Source organism: Lagenorhynchus albirostris, chromosome 3 (genome assembly GCF_949774975.1).
Source record: "Lagenorhynchus albirostris chromosome 3, mLagAlb1.1, whole genome shotgun sequence".
NCBI lineage: Eukaryota > Metazoa > Chordata > Mammalia > Artiodactyla > Delphinidae > Lagenorhynchus > Lagenorhynchus albirostris.
In genome coordinates, this window is record NC_083097.1 from 104,397,957 (window position 1) to 104,419,010 (window position 21,054).

The following is a 21,054-nucleotide window of genomic DNA, read 5'->3' on the forward strand; positions in this document are numbered from 1 at the left end:
ACACAGGAAAAGCTCTCTGTCCATCCCCCATCTGCCTAAAAGCTTAACTTGACTTGTGAAGGTGTCCTCCTCTCTCATACCCGGAAGGAAAGAACAACCTTTATCACCAGAGGTAGAGACAGCACCCAGATGAGTCTGCATAAACTAAACCTTACTAGATAACCCTTGTCTTCCATGTTTCCCCCGTATACTTAGCATCCCACAATTTACTACGCCTAGAAGCCCAAACCCTTTTCCTTCATCTTGTCACTTCTCCACAATTTATTGCCCTTGGTTAAAATGGAATGTAGGGACTTCCCTGGTGGCACAGTGGTTGAGAATCCACCCGCCACTGCAGGGGACACGAGTTCGAGCCCTGGTCCGGGAAGATCCCACATGCCGCGGAGCAACAAGCCCTCGAGCCACAACCACTGAGCCCACGTGCCACAGCTACTGAAGCCCGTGTGCCTAGAGACCATGCTCCACAATGAAGAGTAGCCCCCACTCGCCACAACTAGAGAAAGACCACGTGCAGCAACGAACACCCAATGCAGCCAAAAGAATAAACAAACAAATAAATAAAAATTACAGGTACATCATAACCATGGGGGTGCAAAAAGAGGGAGCAGTCAATTTCACATTGGGGTGAGGATGATCATATAAAGTTTTCTGTAACCTTCCTTATGGTTGTTAAGGAACACAGAAGGAAAAGAAATAACAAACCAGAAGTAGACCTTATAAGTCCAATAATAACCCGGAAGCGAATTTCCTGTAGTGATTCTTTGACTGTGAGCCACAGAGCGGCGGCCCTATGTTGCTTAATAGTAAACAAAGGCCAGCCAGTGAGATTTCGCTGGAGGAAATGGTCTGTCCAGTTAAAAAGCCCTTTTTGTTTCTGGAAGCTACTAAAAATCCAAGCCCTTCAAGTCATTTAGGCAATTTAGAGGGAACAATTGGGCTTTTCCCTTCTTCAGAGGATGTAGTTTACAGAGATGAATCCTGCTGGGGGAGAAAGAGGACAACACACTGACTAGGTTCTTTATAAAGACCCAGGACTGAGGGGCTATCGTGACTCCAGTCACTCAGCCTGAGCAGCACATAGGCTGTGACATCTTGATGGGGGTGGGGACCCTCTGTGGTGGGGAAGCCCTGGGAGGCCAGGCGGAGAGTGCTGCCGGGAAGGCCATAGCAGCCGCAGCCAGCATGGCTCTGAGCTTTTGTGAGAAAGAATAAAATGAAATCCCTCAAGGAGGAAAGGAGGCAGTGTGGTCACGAGAAAGTCCTTGGTAAATGTGTAGAGGTCAAACAATACAAATGGGGAATGCGGGCTCAGCTTACCGGTATTCACAGGAGATACTGGAATGAGTTGCCACTTACTTGGCAACTAAGGCCGACGGCAGAGGTAGGCAGAGGTGAGAAGACGTCTTCTCTTTGACTCCTTGCTCAGGGCAAACTGCGGGAATAAAAATTCACTGGGTCGTTCCCACAGAGTCTACGGCCCAGAAGCTGTAGAAAGCCTGGTACTTTTTCCTTAGAGGTTCTTTTCCATTTCAAGAGGTTAAAATCATTTGATCACTCTGTTTTGGGTAGACAGAGTCTGGATTTAAAACACCACGAAATATTGCAATGATTATGCGTGATTTTTTTTAAGTTGGGGCAGATCATTACTTCAAGGCAAGAAAGAAAAACCTTCAATGAATTGTCTTGGTTATTCTTAACACAGTTTGTTATATTTTTTTAATGAAAGCTGTTAATTCTGAGGGAAGTAGTATAAAACTAACATCTGATTCTCCAAGTTGCAATTTGAAATAAGACAAGATGTATCCCTAAGACACTGGCCCCTCATGTTATCCCCAGAAAAGATAAGGCAATGTGTCATCTCCTCCCCAAAAAAGGACACGGGCAAAGCTTCTCACAGAACATGAGGCTCACAGGCTCTGTTTGAGATCATGAGTGAAGCGCATTTCCTGGCTCACAGCTGAATGTCCTCATGTTAATTGCATACTTAAATGATCCCTAAACCGGAGAAAATGTCTCCTCTTTCCACTCAGAAGATTTTCGCAGCTGAAAGCGGGACAATTTGAATAGGAGTTCACCAGCTCAAATCAGGTCAAAAGGAGAGAAATTCAGTGGTATGGTATTTGGCTCACTGCAATCCAAGATCAAACCAGTTCCAGTCATGGTTCTTGGGTTTCTCTCAAACGTCCTGGGCTAAGACTTCCTTAAAGAGACTCTGAGCTCATCAGAGAAAGCACTGGAGATCCCACCACAGCTACAGGAGCCCAGCCTAACATGCTTCTCTCTGACCATACACCTGAGACATGCCCATCTCCCCCTCCTCCTTTCCAGATAGGTGTCTAATAGCCCAGGTCCTGGACCTGCCAAATAGGGGCTAACCCCCCAGACTATGTCATCTCCCCCAGACCCTATTTGCCAAAGGAATGACCTCTGAATCAGGGCTGACCCCCATCAGTCCCCCATCGGTCCAGACCACTAAGCCTCTCTTAATTAAATCAGAGCCCTTGGGCTGGCCCAGGCCTAGAACAGCTCCACACAGAACACAGGGAGCTCCATCATTTCAACCAATAATACCAGGTGTCTATTACACTTTACCCAGAAAGTTCTTGTATCCGATATTGCATTTGTATTTTACAATGGTTCTGGGAAAAGAAGTATGGTAGGAAGATTATGCCCATTTTACAGAGGAAGATGGGGGCCTTAGAAGAGATGTGGTTTTCCCAGTGTTACACGGTCCAGAGTTCGGAATCGAATCCAGCTCTTCTGACAGCCCCATTGTGGTAGATTAAGAATCCACTGAGTCAGAGTAGAAAAATGGAGCAAAGAGGTAATGCAGAGGAAGCTCACATCTGGTTCCCACCCAGCCCCTCTCCCATTTCCCACTTCTCTTTTACCAGCACTGACTTTTCTAGGTCCCACTCTTTCCATTTGGCCTCTTGGCTCCCTACAGGATTGCCAATCTTTGCCAACCCTTCCTCCAACTGTCTCATTTGTCCAAACGTATTTCTTCCACCTCCCACTCTGTCCTAATTTTGAAATTTCCCTGACTGGCTGCTTCTGGAAGCTGATTACTTCTATTTTTTTTTACCAAAGGGATGAATAACGGATAGCCCTGGGAAATGATAGCAGAATCTAAATGAATTCTTAACTGGCTGATCATCAGATAGCATAAGGAAGTAAAAGGACATGTGACAGAGGATATTCCAGACAGTGGGAGGAGGAGAATATTTTTAACAGATACTGTGGTGAAAGCTGCTAATTTTCCCCCAGTATCCATTCTGTCCTCTCTCCCTCTCTCAACATAATAGAACACCCCAGTTTCGTCTGAGTACACGGCTCCCAAAAACAAAGGTTTGTTTCTCAACCTCCCATTTGGCTATATAGTATGTGCTATGTGACTAAGTTCTGCCAATGTGATGTGAGTGGAAATGAGGTATGCAACTTCTGGGTCACACCGGTAAGTGGAAGAGGGCCCTCCCCTAATTATGTAGGTGGTAGCAATGAGCCATCTTCACCAAGCAGAACAGCAACCAGAAGAAGCTTAAGGCCCAGACACCATGGGGTCACCAGTCCACCCTGGACTACTTACACCTGGACTGTTAAATAGGAGAGACAAACTACCTTGTTGAGCCTTCATTCTCTGTAGTCTGTTAGAGGAGATAAAATCATATCCTAAATAATAGCAGGGCCCTTATTGGAAGTCTATAGGCTGTTTCGCTCTTTGTGGTAGAAACGCTGTCATTAGCCAAGAAGGGTTAGAGTTGGGCAAGCCTGATTCATCAGAGCCTAAGGAATAAAGCCATAGCATGCTTGGGCTGGAAGGAGATGTGTGAAACTGGAAATCATCCAAGCTGTGGCCCACCTGTAGCTAACTGGCGTGCACAGCCGCCATCTGAAGAAATTTAAATTTGATTTTTTCTGAAAGCTAACTCCCAAGGATGACTCAACCACTTAACCGATTGTGGCCCATGGACACCAATTTTTTTTACTTCAGATTTGGTCCAGACTATTCATTTTGCAGACAAGAGAGCTAGGGCACGGAGAGGTCAGATTACTCCTCTAAGAGCATCCAGCCCCTTAGAAGCAGAGCTGTGCCTCGAACTCAGGTGTTCCACCTCCCAGACCCGTGCCACCCATTTATCCGGCTGAACCCCTGGGCAGCTCAGCTCCCAGACAAACAAGCGAGGTGGGGGAGAGTCAAGTAACATTTTAATTCTGACAAAAAAATCTACATTTAAGGAAAGGCCAGTTCCTTTTTCTCTATCTCATTTCTTCCAGAACAGTTCAGGCCTAAAGCCATTAGGTGGGTGAGGAGGACATCCAGGCGGGAGATGAGACCAGCACCCTCAGAACCAGGAGGTGAGGGAGGTGTCCTCAGAAGGGTGGGAAACAGGTTATTCCAATGAGAAAGTATATCAAGGGTAATGAGAGGCAGTTTCTTACTATCAGAGATAAGAGCTGCAAATATTGAAAGGGAAAAAACCAAAATGAACCCTGTAATGTTGGGCTGGATGTGGAAGTTTTGATGTGAACTCCTGGCTCTCAGTATAAGCAGACAGATTCAGAAGTAAATATAGACATACTTGTGTGTACAGTTGACCCTTGAACAACACGGGCATTAGGGGTGCTGACCTTCTGCAGAGTGGAAAATCCACGCACAAACTTATAGTTGGCCCTCTGTAAACGAGGTTCCAATTCTGCAAGTTCAACCAACCATGGATTTTGCAGTACTGTAGTAATGACATTGAAAACAATCCCAGTGTAAGTGGCCCAGTGCAGTTCAAACCTCTGTTGTTCAAGAGTCAACTGTAGGGGGGCTTCCCTGGTAGCAAAGGGGTTAAGAATCTGCCTGCCAATGCAGGGAACATGGGTTAGAGCCCTGGTCCAGGAAGATCCCACATGCCGTGGAGCAACTAAGCCCATGTGCCACAACTACTGAGCCTGCGTTCTAGAGTCTGCAAGCCACAACTACTGAGCCCATGCACCACAACTACTGAAGCCCGAGTGCCTAGAGCCCGTGCTCCACAACAAGAGAAGCCACCGCAATGAGAAGCCCGTGCACAACAAAGAGTAGCCCCCAGTTGCTGCAACTAGAGAAAGCCCACAGGCAGCAACAAAGACCCAACACAGCCAAAAATAAATAAAATAAAAAATAAATTTATTAAAAAAAAAAGTCAACTGTACATGTATTTCCCAGCTCTGTCCTCTGTGAGGACCTTGGAGCAGTGACATCTTCATGTCAATAGGCATACGTACACCAGATCTTGGCTCCTAAATACGGTTCTTGACTAAATGGAATCAGGGTTCCTGGGAGAAATGGCTGATTCCAGGGCTGGAGAAGGAAAAGTACAAGAACCACCTGAGATATCTTGTTTCAAATAGCAAAGAAGCGCCCAAAGAATGGGGACACATCCAAAGAACACAGAAGCCAGCTTGAAGGGAGTCCTGCTGGCCAAATCAGGGACATCGAAGTGCATTCTGAGCATCCAAATAAGGAATGAAATAAATGGATTACGACTTACTGGATAAAATAGGAAAACAGAGACAAATAAGTGGATAAATGGAAAGTTTGAGGGAGAACTGAACATATAGTTTCAAAGTGCCTCCTTACAAGACATATTAACTTACAAAGGAGAAACACTTTACAATGAAAAAAGCTGGTGGACACCACTCTAGTCAAGATATCAATGGTAACATGAATAATAGACAAAACGGAATCATGCACCACCTGATGGGACTCAGTTAGGGGAATACGGCACCATTTCTGCAATCGTACTGCTAAAGGTGCGCAACCTGAACCTAATCATGAGGAAACACCAAGTTGAGGGTCATCCTACCAAGTCAGTGGTCTGTAACTTCCAAAGTATCAAGGCCATAAAAGTTAAGGAGAGACTAAAGGAAACTAAGGAGATATGACAGCATGGCTCCTTTTGCTATAAAGGACTCTACTGGCTCAAACGACAGGTGAATGGATCTAAGAATTAGAATGTTAGTAACATCAATTTCCTGCTTTTGATGCTTGCACATGGTTATGTAGGAAAATGTAGTTTGTGGGGAATATACACTAAAGTATTTGGAGTTGTTGCGGAATCAGGTCAACAACATATTCTCAGTTTAGGGGGGAAAAGTTCCATTTTTAAGTTCGTGATTATGTCAAAAATAAAGAACAATACAAAAGGAAAAAGGAAATATCAGCGATTGAGAAACAGGCAGGCAGGGAAGGAGGGCACTGTAAGAGCTCCACAGTTTCAGGGACTGCAGTTCCTATCACCAGAGCACTAACCTGGAGCCAGACTGCTTGGGTGCCAATTTCAGCGCCCATCGTTTATCAGCGGTAAGACCTGGGGAACGTTGCTTACCCTCTCTGAACCTGTCTCATTAGTAAAATGAGGATCATAATACCTACTTTGTAGAATTGTTATGAGAATTAAATGGGTTTATATTTAAGTGCTTTGAAAAGTGCCTGGACCATGGTTAAGTAAAACACAATGTCCCCTGGAGTTGTTAAAAAATGGAGTAACCTCACATACATGCTTACTGTGGGGAGGGGCGGAGTGGATGGAAAATAAAGCTTATTTAATATTTTAAATTTAAAAGACACTACTCTGATTACAGCCATCGTTTTTTCTCTGATATCTCGGGGCTCATGGTTTACTTGAGCATAGTAATCAACTGCAGCAGAAATGATCCACGTAATCAGACGGGAGAAGGGAAGGCAGGTAACCAGTGGTGCTGGAATGGAAAGCAGCTCAGAAGAGTGGGACACTAGGGCTTCCCTGATGGTGCAGTGGTTAAGAATCCGCCTGCAAATGCAGGGGACACGGATTCGAGCCCTGGTCTGGGAGGATCCCACATGCCGCAGAGCAGCTAAGTCTGTGAACGACTACTGAGCCTGAGCTCTAGAGCCCTCGAGCCACAACTACTGAGCCTGCACGCCACAACTACTGAAGCCCGCACACCTAGAGCCCGAGCTCCGCAACAAGAGAAGCTACCGCAATGAGAAAGCCGCGCACCACAAGGTAGTCCCAGCTCGCCACAACTAGAGAAAGCCCACACACAGCAACGAAGACCCAACACAGCCAAAAATAAATTTTTTCTTAAAAAAAAAGGAGACTCAGTTTAAAAAAAAAAAAGAATGGGGCACTGAGTTTAGCACATCTGCCTGCTGAACGCAAAACCTTTTTCCACGATGACTTCCTGGAGAGCAGAGTCCACACAACTCTCGGCCCTGCCCAACTGAGGCGCTTGCTCTGACCAACAGCACCACCTACAGGTCAACACCATGAAGACAATTTGATAGTATCTGATTCCTGGCCAGATTTCTAGAACCCTGGAATTGCCAGTGAAAAAGCCTTCAACCAGCAAACAGCAAACACTGAGGAATTATTGGATCTGTGTTCCTATTTTCATAGCTAATCTACCTTGGAAAATAAATGGCCTCTGCGATAATTTACACATGAGAGAAATCCAATTGACAATGACTAAAATTATAAACCATATAGGAATAAACTTAAAATAATTTTGCTAAGCATCTTAAGTATTTGAATTCAACGTACATACTATATATCTAGATTTTAAAAAACATGAGTATTGTAAATTGATTCTTTCCTATTTATAAATCTATGATCCCGATAAAAATCTCAAAGAACTTCGCTTTTCAGAAACCTGAAAAATGCTTCTGAATTTCACTTAGGAAAATAGACAATATTTAAAAGTGCAAAAACCCCAATAACAACACTTATTGAGCTCTTACCACTGCCAGGCACTATATTACTTTTGTAATTTTTTCCTTTAATCTTTACAGTTGTTTGGGATGGGCGTTATTACCATCCCATACAGTGGGAACGCTAATCACAGCCACTCAGGTCCACTGTGGGAGCTGGGAACTCTGGCAGTATGGCTGTAACACCGGATGCAGGCAGGGCGGGGCAGACAGTCACAAGGGGCTCAGTGTAACCAGTAACCAGCAGTACAGGACTCCCAGCACCTTAAATCACATGGCCAGCAATAACACACACAAATGTAAATTTTAACTTCTGTGGTTAAAAATACTAATAAGTAACTTTCATTAAGTCAGTAAAAAACAGAGGGACATGTAAGGCCAAAATTTTTTAATAAACATCATGACAAAAAATGTCCTTGTTGCTAGAAACATTTGTAGAAAACTTGTGAATTAGTTTCAATGAAAGCTTTCAGAATCAGTTTAACTTGACTTCCATACCTAAGATTAGAGTTGCCGGTCCCCCTCTCACCAGTGTACTAGAGATTATTCCATATTGGCCACCATGGCATGGCTTTAGCAAATACACAGGAGGATGGAGAGCCTCCTCATTGGAGAGAATACATACCTGATTGGAGAGAAATTATAAATGTAAAAATTGAAAAAACACCAACACAGCTCGTGTTTCGAAATACTTGTTAAAAAATAATATGCTTGGAAAAAACAGGATATAAAAAAATATTTCAATCGAAGTTAACCTCAATTTCACAAAATGAAAATAGCCAATTACTACATGGTTTCTAAAAACGTTTTAAATAGTGCTTTACTATTTTCTTCAGACATTATTATAGACACTAAAGACAGGGCTACAATACCTAACATTGCGACTTACAAAGAAAAACCACAGCAAGGTTTTTTTAAACAAATGCCCAAACTGCGTAATTTTCTTAGGCAACTGCTTGTATTAACCTTGTATTGATACACATATACTTTTAATCTATTTTGTACTTCAACACATGGAAGGAAACTTGGCTTTCAGCACAATCCTTTCATGAGATATTTAAAGAGTCCCTAGTTGAATAAGGGGAAGCTCACAAGTGTGCAGCTTGTGTGTGCTGGGGAGAGGGGTGGTGGAAAGGGGGTTAGGAAGCCTAGCATTCCAAGCACCTGATTCTCCGACATCATTTTTTTGTTGGTTTGAATTTTTAATCAAAGTTATACATTCTCTTGATTTAAAGAGTCAAATAGCTCTATAAGACTTGTTATGGAAGATAATCCCTCCTGTCTCCATGCCCCACCCCCCATTTGCCCTCTCCTGAAGCAATGATATTTTCAGAATTTAGCTCCCTATCTTTTATAAGCCTATGTTTCTATTTCTTGCTTTTGTAATTTTAGGCATTATTGATTTTCCACTACAGAACATAAACTGCCTGCCTCTCTGACCTACCTCAAACCCTGAACTTTTCCTGCCAACATGCTCTCAGAAGGCCTATCGTCCATGTTTGGCTTAATATTCAAGGTTGACAACAGCATACCTGGGTGAACACTAGTCACAGCTGGGCCATGGAACATGTTATACCTTTCCTTCCCTGATAAATTTATAATTGCTTGGTTTTTTCATTTGCTTGCTTCTCTGCCATAACTCAACCCCAAATTCTTTGCCAGGTGTCTACATCTCTCCATATATCTTGACACATCAGGTCATCTACAGATGTCATCTTCTTGCAAGTCTTCTGTCCCAGTCCAGTCTGGCAGGAGTCGACGGGGTGGTGGCTGCTACCCATCAGGGGAGTGAAGGCTGCCAGGAAGACAGAACGGCAGGAGCCAGCGTGAGCTCGACAGGGCCCTGGGCTGAATCACTCCAGTAGCTCCCGGGCAGCTTCTGAAGAGAAGGACGTGGACTCCCAGGAAAGAAAAAGTGAACTATGCCGAGTCCACTGCGAACACATGCTGCTACACACTTGGTTATTCTGACAACAAACCTAAGGGCAACTAAGGAAGCCTAACAGCTAAAGAAGACGGTCTGAGGTTGCATAAGAAATCCAGATGTGCTCTGCATAGAATTCCACACAGTCGTCCGCAGGTGCAGGTTCTAGGTAGGGCAGGAGCAAAGTCTCCATCCACCCCCCAAATTTCTTCTGTGGTGACACAAGCCATCCTGAGCGAGAGAAGCTGTGATAATGATGAATGCCCTCAGACATCTTAAACAGCAAGTCGTTCCACAGGGATACTGTGCTACGCTCCTCCATAAACAAGGGACACTCCCTTCAATCACACCCTTTCCAACACCTGCTGAGGAGGGTGACATGAATCAATATTTGCTACCGATTTCTTTACTTGCTCAGGAGACGTTCCTGCACCTCCTGACAAGGCTTCTATTTTTTCCCCTATTATGTTCTGTACTTTTCAAATTCCTACCATGGCATGCATTATATTTTTCTAAATTATAAAAATAATGCTAAAGTTTAAAAAAATCAGTAACTACTAGTAACATAAAAATCCATCGAATCTATCTTTTATTACTTAAGGCTATGTCATGAAAATTTTTATTTTTTAAAAAAGTCTCTTGATTTAGGCTTCAGAAGCATAAGGGATTAACCACTGTCAAATTCAAAATGATCCACTGATTCAAGGCAAATAGTAATTTTCTTCGTCTTCTTCAGAAGAAAGAGATGCAACAATGCCTGAAACACTTGAAATGTCAATTGAAAGCAACTTTACTGAAACTTGATTCCTTGGGCCAAAGGCAGGTCCTTACTGTAGTTGATGGTACTAAGGGGGGGGGAAAATGAACAAAATTAAATGGATAGTATACACGTAATAGAGGAAATTTTATGCCATTAAAAAAATGTGTCTGATCTGCATATATTAACAAGGTCAAATATTCAAGTTATAAGTTAATGAAGAAAAAAATTAGGATACAAAAAAACATTAGTATAGATCCAGTTTTATAAAAGGAAAAATACGAGAAATACAAAATTCTGGAAAGACACACAGCATATGTGTTAGTAACGGTTTTCAGGGCACAAGAATATGGGGATTATAACTTCATCTTCTTTATGTCTCTCAATAACTTGTACTGAATTAGGAGGAAAAATACAGATATTCCCATTCTGATAGAAATAAAATAAAACTATAATAATTTGGAAAATAAAAGATTCCCTCTTCGTCAGTCATCTGGCTTTTCTCCTGAGAGGAAGTGTCTCCGTCTGATGGATACCAAAAAGGCTGCAGCTACATGCTTGGTCCCCTAGATCTCAAGTACACAAGAAAAGTAAAAGGAACATAACTGACTTCAACAAATGGGAATCAGACAAAGAGCATGCATGTGTCTGAGAGTAAGCAAGCCACAGCCAAAGCAACTCAGAAACTCCTGATACATACTTGAAATTTGCTAGGAGTAGATCTTAAGCTCGCTCGCTCTCTCTCGCTCTCTCGCTCTCACTCTGACTCACACACACACACACACACACACACACACACACACACACACACACACACTGTTGTGAGGTAAAGGATGTGCTAACTTGATTGTGGGAATCTTTTCACAATGTATGTGTATGTCAAATCATCATGCTGCACACTTTAAATATATTACGATTTAATTTGTCAATTATACCTCAATAAAGCTGGAGGGGAAAAAAAAATTCCTAACAGACATGAAGTTGCTGAGGACACAATGAGCGAAGGTGTAGGAAACCCCCCTCCCCGAGAGGTTCCAGAGCCAGTGAGAAGCAGTAAATGAGACAGACGGTGTCCTGGGTTCCTCACCCTGTGCTCTTTCTACAACCTAACACGACATGGGCCTGACCCCACACACCATTTTACTGCTCTTGGATAAAGTGATTTCTACCCAAGAGGGAGGGAAAACAGAAAACAAATAAAAAGCAGCTCCTAGCCAGAACGTCCCAGCAACAGGTTCCCTTGCCAGCTACCCTTGGGCTGGGTGAACGTGCTAATCCACTTTCAAAGCTTGTGCTCACTATTCCCAGAGCTGTATCCCCCAGCTCGCTAGCCAGGCCCGCAGCCCACCTGCCCACTTCCATGTCCTACTGCCCTGGCAGCCTGCAGGGGTGGTAACTGTACCCAAGGAAAAAAACTGAAAGGACAGCCTCTTCCACGTTCTCCTGCTGGTTGACCCCAATTGTCCTGCTCCTGTGCTGTCTCTAGACAGGAACCACTACCGAGACGGTTTCACAGTCAGGCGCTGGGCACTAGCTGAAGCTGGAAAGATGGGTAGGAAAATAATAGCACCAAATAGATGCTCTGGGAGGGGAGAGCTGTGGAATGTTAGAAACATAAAATCAAGAGAAACTGCACGAACAGAACAGACAGTAGGAGACTGTGGAAGCACATTCCAGAGGCTGTAAAGCCAAACCATTTTCCCAAAGCCTTTCCTTACCAAGTAGATCTTCTCATGTACTGTTTCCAGGCATCACTACCAGACTCCCTGCCACCGCCAGTGTGCTTCTCTCCTCCTAGAGAAATACACAAGCAGCTCATGAATCTTGCGCAGTGCCTCTGTGTGGGCTCCTACTCAGGATCACAGAAATGAAGACACCAGGAGACCAGAGCCACCTGACCAACAGGTAGCCAGAGTATCCCCTCTGCAAACAAATAGATAAAAGACAGAGACCAAACCAAATGGGAAAAAGGGAACTAGGTTGGAAAATAAAGTAAAAGGAATTAACCAAAAAAACAGAAATGTCAGGAAGCACCTTAAAAAAAAAACTTACCATTAGACCAAGGTGTTAAGAGTGGAAACCTCTGAATAGTGGAAATGTAATTTTATTTTCCCATTTATGCTTATCTGTATATTATTTTCTACGTTATACATAAACTGATTTTATAATAAAAATGTTTAAATGTCATATTATTTTTAAAGGTTACAAAAAGGATAATGATTCCATAAAACAAGAAAAGGGTACTGTTTAAAAGCGTGCCTTCAAAGCACACTTAGTATCGTTTTTAGTAAGAGCAGAGGAGAAAAAAACAATAGAAGTGTTTTGAAGAAAAGTTTGAGGAAATCTCCCCAAAAGACTACCGAGATGGAAAATAAGAGGGGAAAAAATAACACAATTAGATAATTCTTCAACAGATAACATTCAAATACTAGTTCTAGAAATTAAAATACAGAAAAATCAAAGGGAAAAAATTGTCAAAGAAACACTATCAAAACAAAATAAAACTATCAAAAACTTCCCAGAACTAAAAACTGTGAGTCCCAATGTTAAGGCCAATTACTGGCCCATTGACTGTCCAACAAAAATGTTTACCAAGATCTCCATTGAGGCATATTACTGAAGAATTTCAGAACATCAGACATAAATAACAGACCCCAAATTTTTTGAAATGGGGGAAAAAAAGACCAGAAATCAAAGTGGATTGGGCTTTTCAACCACAGTAATGGAAACCAGAAGACAAGTAAGTTATAGCTTCCAAAGGCTGAGAAAAACTTACAATCTGTGCAGAAAAGACATAGCAGGTCTGCTTACAATGTTGCTGGCATCTGGAAACTTGTAGGCTAAACAGTCCCCTACACTGTCTCATTGAGCAAACAATGTGGTTTATGTTAAATACCTGCTTTCCTTCAGGGAGTCTGGAATTTGGGTGCTTAGGCAGAGGTTGCCTGTGTGACCGACCCCCAATAAAAGCCTTGGGTACTGAGTCTCTATGCTTTGCTGGTAGACAATGTTTCACATATGTTGTCACAATCTGATGCGGGAAGAATTAAGCACATCTTCTGTGACTACACTGGGAGAAGACTTAGGAGCCACTTAGTATCTCATTTTCTCTAGACCTCACCCTGTGCAATAACGGCTCACAGGAAAAGAGAGGGAGGGTTCAAGAAAGTTAATCTATGATAACAAAGGGTCAGTACATAATGTCTAAAGTTGTGAAAGAGCAGTTAAAGCACATTACTTAGAAAAACTGAAGTAAATTCAAAGGTCAATTTCCTTTTTCCTTCAGTAAGAATCTCAAAGTAGCTGCCTCCGGGAAAGGAGGAGGAAAAGCAAAGTATGGGGCAGAACTGCTTTTTCCATTAATGAGACTTTTTAAAAACTTTAGAAATGAACTGTAAAGGCTGAAATAAAAGAATCAATTGGAGAGAGAAGGCATGGGCGGCAAACAGGGATTGAGGGCCTACAGAAGGAGCAGACACTCACTTAATAGTGGAGCACAGAGATAAACGGCTAAGCTGAAATCAGGAACGTTTATCAATGTCTGTACGCTGGATAGTAATTGCCCTCTGCTTTAAAATGCATAAAAGAATGCTTCAAAAAAAATGCTTCTAATTATTTAAATTTTACAGGTATTAATGTATGTTTGTTTTACTTCTCTGTGTGTGTATATATATATATAAATAATGCAATCTGTTTTTACTATATTTTGGATAATTTTTAATAAGTTAATATATGATTGTTGGGAAGGCCTCTTTTAAAAAAAAAAAAACAAAAAACTTTTACTATTAGTACTAAGTTTAAGCATCAAGAGCCCCAGGCTCATTAAGAGAAAAGAGGAGCTGGGCCTAATGAAAAGAAACAACTCAATATTTTATCTAAGATAAAAGATAATGTATAATATTTACTATGCCCACTTTGCAAATAAAACCCAGAAATTTTCATGTGAAATTTTCTGGCTTTGAAGCAGAGGTTCTTAATCTTTTTGGGGTCTTCAAGCGTTTCCCAAGAAAACAGATGCCATTTCAGGAGTTCACATAATTCAGCTGAAGGGCCCCTGTTCTAACATGATGCTGCATCTGAGAATAAAATGTAGGACCTTGGACAATAACGCTGAATATAGAGCATAAGCTCTCTCGAGCATATCAGACCAGATAAGACTATTATTTCAGTGTCTTGGTCAAACTTTTCTAAAAGACTAGTGCTTTTTCTTTGCCACCTGTTATGGACTAAATTGTGTTCCCCTGCCCCAATTTCATAGGTTGAAGCCCCAACCTCCAATTCCTTAGAACGTGGCTGGCTGTATTTAGCAACAGGGCCCTTAAGGAGGTAATTAAGGTTAAATGAAGTCAAAAAGGTGGGGTTTTAAGCCAATAAGACTAATGTCCTTATAAGAAGATAAAGAGACACCAGGGATGTACGTGCACAGAGAACAGGCCATGCAAGGACACAGGAGGAAGACGGCCATCTACAAGCCAGAAGAGAGGCCTCAGGAAAAACCAAACCTGCCAACACCTTGATTTTGGACTTCCAGCCTCCAAGAATGTGAGAAAACACATTTCTATTGTTTGAGCCACCCAGTCTGGTATTTTGTTATGGCAGCCCCGGCAGACTAATAAACTGGCCAACATGAAAAAGGAGAAAGGATTCTCTACGTACCAAATGCACCTCCAATCTCAGCCCCACTCGTTGGAATGTTGACGTTTACAATGCCACAGTCTGATCCTTTGGGGCTGTGTGTAAAAAGGGAGGCAAAGTGAAAGCAAAATATGTGAAAGTTAAAAATAAATAAATAAATAAAAAGGAAAAACACACACACACACACACACACACACACAAAACAAATATACAGAAATGAATAAATAATCCAAACAAAACCTCTAAGACTCTCAATGCTAAACAATAAATAAATAAATAAAATAGGGGACTTCCCTGGTGGCGCAGTGGTTAAGAATCCGCCTGCCAATGCAGGGGACATGGGTTCGATCCTTGGTCCAGGAAGATCCCACATGCCACGGAGCAACTAAGCCCGTGCACCACAACTACTGAGGCTACGCTCTAGAGTCCACGAGCCACAACTACTGAGCCCACGTGCGCCTAGAGCCCATGCTCCGCAACAAGAGAAGCCACCGCAATGAAAAGCCCATGCACCACAACCGCTATGAAGGGTAGCCCCCGCGCACTGCAACCAGAGAAAGCCCACGTGCAGCAACGAAGACCCAACGCAGCCAAAATTTAAAAATATAAATAAATAAATTTATTTAAAAAAATATTTTCACCTATGATGGTTTCATTTTCTTTTTTTATAGTCCATTCACCACATAAATCAGACTTGCGTAAGTTTTCAAAATAGACAAAGTTATACCCAAGCCAGCGAAAGATTCTGCCCAAATCCTTGGTAAAGATGCTACTTGAAAGTCCCTGTTTTACTTCATTATTCCATGCAAAGACCTCGTCTTCATTCTAAAAGGACAGGCATTGGAAGCTGTTAGATGATACACACTGTTCTGGTCCAAACTGACTAATAGTAAACTCATTTCTGGTAAATTTCACTCATTTCGTGAAATTTACCAGTATAATTTTAGTGCACAAAAGGAAACTAAGGAGTCAACATCTTCCTAATTCTGTTTATCTTGTACAGTGCTTTGTGGGATTTTCCCCTTACCTGAACTTTGAGAAAAACATGAGTACATTCTTCCATTCAAGCCACTACGTATAAGAGCTGTTATTTACTGAGCTCTTACTATGTGCAACACACTGACCTAGGCACTGAGCATGCATTTATACATTTAATCCTCACCCAATGACACAGGCTCTGTATTATCCCTAATGTACAGATTAGGCAAGAGAGGCTAAATGATTTGCTCAGGAACTCACAGTCAAACACACAGACACAAGGCAAAACATGAAATTACACTCTGTAGTCACATTATGTGAAACAATAATAGACAACTTAAAGCAAGATTTTAATTAGTGCAATCATATAATTGCAACAAGGTATAAATCTCATCATCCTTCAACTGTTAATCATGGCACAACCAAGCCTTGATTCAATCTCTAGACATCTGCTGGCATGGTAGGGCCTGTCACGGGCTGGGAAGGAGACCCTCTAGTTACCTTTATCTGTTAAAACCTCCACAGCCTGTCCTCTGATACAAGTTGTAATTGTATGTCTACAAATTGCCCTTGTATCTTCTCATTCTGTCCACTGATACTTAGCACTCAGACTATCAAACTACCTCGTCCCTTTGGTGCAGAAGCTGACTTCATAGTCTATCAACACAGCTGATACAGGTGATGAGGGCAATGTTCTCCATAAATTTCAATGTTGGCCCTCTACTTGTCTTAATTCCCCTGGCAGCTAGCTTATGCTCTATTGTTGAAAGTGTTCGTCTCGTCATAGTTTGTCCTTAACCTTCAAATCTTTACTAATCGGAGTGACTTTCTAAAACCTCCCTAAAGGCCGACTGAAATTTAATATACCTTTATTTTCTCCTAGTCTTCTCACTTGTTTCAATGTTGAACTAGAGAAAAGAGAGAAGGAATCCAGTTTTTTACCTTGAATTTAAAGACATAAAGAATTGGGGCAAAAGTCTCTGTGTGTACAATGGACGCGTTGTGGTCAAGGCCTGTCACAATTGTCGGTTCTACATAATTTCCAGGGCGATCCATAACCTGCAGTAGAGAAAGGAAATAAAAACAAGAGCATTTTGTTTTCTGGTTCCTGAAGTCAGAGGATACAATCTTTGTTTATAATTTTGAGAAAAAAAAAATAAACACCATTTATAAGTGAATTATTTCTCCAAAATAACCTCCCATCGTGAATGAAATTTTTCTCTGCCCCTTATTGGTTCTAACTTAGTTGGTTAGAAAAAAAATAGAATAAAGGAGTCAAGGATAGAGAGCTGTGCCGTGCATCATGACCAAGTTACAGGGAAAAAACGCTGGTGGTTATTTTTAACTTCACATAATTTTAAAAGAGGTAATCTATGCCTGTTCTGTTACAAACTGTATTGTGCCCATACCCACACCCCCAAATTCTTATGTTGAAGCCTTAAACCCACCCCACTCCCATTACGACTAAATTTGGAGACAGAACCTTTAAGGAGGTAAAGTTAAATGAGGTCATGTGGGTGAGGCCCTAATCAGATAGAAATAATTCCTCATAAGAAGAGGAAGAGACACCAGGGACCTCCTCTCTCCAGGCAGGGAGGAAAGGCCATGTGAGGACATGGAGAGAAGGTGGCCGTCTGCAAGCCAGGGACAGAGGCCTCACCAGGAAGGATCAACCCGGCCAGCACCGTGATTTGGGACTCAGCTTCCAGAACTGTGAGACAAATTTGTTGTTTAAGCCACCCAGTCTGTGATAGTTTGCTATGGCAGCCCTAGCAAACTAACACATTAATACAGAAATCAAAAGCTCTAAAAGGGTATACTATAGACACTCAGGATCCTAACTCACCTCCACATAACCAAATTACTAGTTCATCTCCACTTAACTTCTATAAAATATTCTGACGCCTGCAGCAAGCTGCTTGGCTGGCGGTCAGCTCTCCAGGGTGACTGTGTAATTCTGCTCTCAGCCTGAGCTGTGCGTTTGCCAAGAGTCATCTGTACTTACTCCCAACCCTGTACGTGGCAGCTGTACTTGTTATTACGATACCATATTGCATTATGTAACTTAAGTAAATATTACACAAAGGGGAAAAAGAGCTACTTCTAAAGATTAAGTTAAAATGCTTAAAAAAACGCAAGGTAAGTAACAAAAAGTACAAATACACATACACATCTCTATCCAATGAGATGTGGGTATGTCAACGTTGAGAGACTAGGGAGAAGGATTCTGCTTCTCAGAGAGCTTTGCCAAGAGACTCAGTTTTCAGTGATTTTTAAAGAAGTGAAAATAAATTGTAGATAATAAATTATATGTATAGCTTATTCAAGGATGAAGACAAATTCCTATCATACACGAAGAAAACGCCTTGAATCTACATCTCAAGAATCAAACAAATATAGTGTGAAATGAAATTCGTATTTTATGGGAAGACAAGACAAATTTAAACATCAAAAACTTTCTCTGCCCTATGGCCTCCTCTCTCCCCTCAACTGTGCACTGTGTATCTGTATCATGCATCAACCAAACCTCCCCATTGGCAGAAATACCTGCTCAACCATAAACAGCAACATTCTCCTAGCACCACCAAGACAACTCCTTAAAAGACAACATTCCTTATATTGTAAGGGGCCATGATGACGCTTAGATGCTTAGATCTAGATTGTGTAAACTGTCAAAGATACGTCATTCAATGTACAGCCCTCTGTCTAAAAAACCTATATAACTGCCTTGACTTCTAGCAGGTAGAACGGTTCTCGGAGCTTTCTGAGGTGCTGTTCCCGGGTTATAATCCTCGATTTGGCTCAAATAAAAATTTCCATTTCTTTCTTAAATCAACTAATTTTTCATCGACAACAGTAATATGTGTTAAAAATGCTTTTGGTATGTTTTTTTTTTTGATTCCCTGCCTTAAATGACTTAATAATCACTACTAAATGTGGATTTTTTTTTTTTTTGCAGTACGCGGGCCTCTCACCGCTGCGGCCTCTCCCGTTGTGGAGCACAGGCTCAGTGGCCATGGCCCACGGTGTGGGATCCTCCTGGACCGGGGCACGAACCCATGTCCCATGCATCGGCAGGCGGACCCTCAACCACTGCACCATCAGGGAAGCCCTAAATGCGGATTTTAAATTGCACTAAATACAGTCTTCCATACCATGAAAAAGAGGTCTCCCTTCCATACAAATTCCCAGGGACTCAATTCATAGGCAACCCTGGCTCTGAGTTGTGTCTTTCCAGAAATTTTCCATTCATGTTACATTGTGATTCTTTAAAATATGTATTTCCCCGTTATAAAAGGGATGGAGAAAAGAAAAGTGGCAGTCAGGCACCCTTCATCAATTCACCCAGAGCCCTGCTTGTGCGAAAGGAAAACAAAGAACCTGTCACTCCTGATCGCAAGTTGCCATTACCTTGCCACCATAGACCACGGTGCCACCTTCTTTCTTTGCTTCCTCCACTGCTCCAAGAAACATGCTCACTGCCTGTTTGGTGTGGAGTGGCCCATAGAGAACATTAGCTGGAAAGAAAAAGGAATGCTCTTCATTTCACCCTAACTGGCATCATTTTATAATTAAACAGCTTTCCCAATGAACAGACCAATCCCTTCATATATCCCCTCAGTTGAGAGCAGGAGTCAGCAACCTTTCTCTGCGAAGAGCCGGACAGTAACTATTTAATACTTTGCATGTCATGTGGTCTCTGCCACGACTACTCAATTCCACCAATTGGTATGTTTTGGTATGTTTTGTAGTGCAAAAGTAGCCACAGAAGATATGCACAAAAGAAGGTATGGCTGGGTCCTCATAAGCTTTCTATACAGAAGCACGGAGGGCCAAATCTAGGGAAAGAGCTATCAATTCATCAGAGTCCTGCAGTAAAAATATAGGCTCTGCTTATTACAGGGTGATCATTCTCTAAGAACTTCACAGAACCAGCAGTCGGTGAACAATTTAAGGGGAAGAGGCTGATGCTCCCTCTGTATGGCTGTCAGAAAGCAGAGCATTAAAGGTGACCGTGAGACAGAGTAAGAAGGAAGATATAGGTAGGCCTCAGTGAGGAGGTGGGAAGGACTGGGCAAAGAGCAGTTCCAGCAGGGCAGAGCCTGGAATGTCCAGAGCACTGAAAGAAGGTTGGAGAAGCTGGAGCTCCGGGAGCAACGGGGCAAATGGCGCACAGTGGGTCCAGAAGGGGACGCAGCCAGGGTCAGATCACAAAAGACTGTGAGCTTGCAAAAAGGGTCTCAAAAGGCATCCAAGTTTTAGTCAAACAGTGATGAGTGTTTTTAGCAAGAGAGTGAATTATTTAATTACATGTTTAAAAATTACTTTGGTTATGGTGGAAGACAGAAGTGGAAGCAGAAAAGTCAGGCAGGTGACTCTTGCAACCTTGCATGAGGGAGGATGGTGGTATCTGGGAGGAGGGAAGTGAAGAGGGAAAAGCTTCTCAAACTCATCCCATCTCAATACCATCTCCCAAGCTCACCCACCGGCCCACGTCAAGCACTGAGATCCTAAACTAGGAGCAGACGTGTCACCCCACATGCAAAATACACTGCTTTGTATTCCCTCGGGCCTCTCAGGAAAGGGAAAAAAATAAAAGTAGAAAATCAGAAACTCTTATAACACCATCTGTCAAAAAGGAACATCTTTGGAATCAACCAGATACTCACAGTCCCATGGGTTCCCAACACGGATCTGTGCATAGGCCTTTTTAAGTCTATTAACAACTTCATCATGAATGCTTTCATGTAAAAACTAAATGAAAAAAGAAACATTCAAGGGATTAGTACATATAAATGAACTATTAATAGCACAAATAAATGTACGAAATTGTTAAAAATGCACAAATTTTTTTTTCCCCCAGCCTTTTTTTTTTTTTTTTTTTTTTTTGGCCGTGGTGCACAGCTTGTAGGTCTTAGTTCCCCAACCAGGAATTGAACCTGCACCCTCAGCAGTGAAAGCGCGGAGTCCTAACCACTGGACAAGCAGGGAATTCCCTCAATTTTTCTTAACAGTACTGATTTATACAGTTGACCCTTG

At 42.2% G+C, this 21,054-nt stretch overlaps 1 protein-coding gene across 1 annotated transcript in view; it reads right to left on the reverse strand.

Moving 5' to 3' along the window:
* Positions 1 to 10,216: 10,216 nt before the first annotated feature.
* The window catches only part of ALDH7A1 (aldehyde dehydrogenase 7 family member A1), a 37,140-nt gene continuing 26,302 nt past the window's right edge, over positions 10,217 to 21,054 (reverse strand). The window contains exons 12-18 of the mRNA XM_060143496.1: positions 20,685 to 20,769; positions 19,426 to 19,532; positions 16,957 to 17,073; positions 15,764 to 15,861; positions 15,058 to 15,131; positions 12,120 to 12,195; positions 10,217 to 10,489 (exon numbers count right to left, since the gene is read on the reverse strand). Of these exons, the coding sequence (XP_059999479.1) occupies positions 10,435 to 10,489; positions 12,120 to 12,195; positions 15,058 to 15,131; positions 15,764 to 15,861; positions 16,957 to 17,073; positions 19,426 to 19,532; positions 20,685 to 20,769 (612 nt within the window). The 3' untranslated portion in view covers positions 10,217 to 10,434. The remainder of the gene's footprint in view (positions 10,490 to 12,119; positions 12,196 to 15,057; positions 15,132 to 15,763; positions 15,862 to 16,956; positions 17,074 to 19,425; positions 19,533 to 20,684; positions 20,770 to 21,054) is intronic.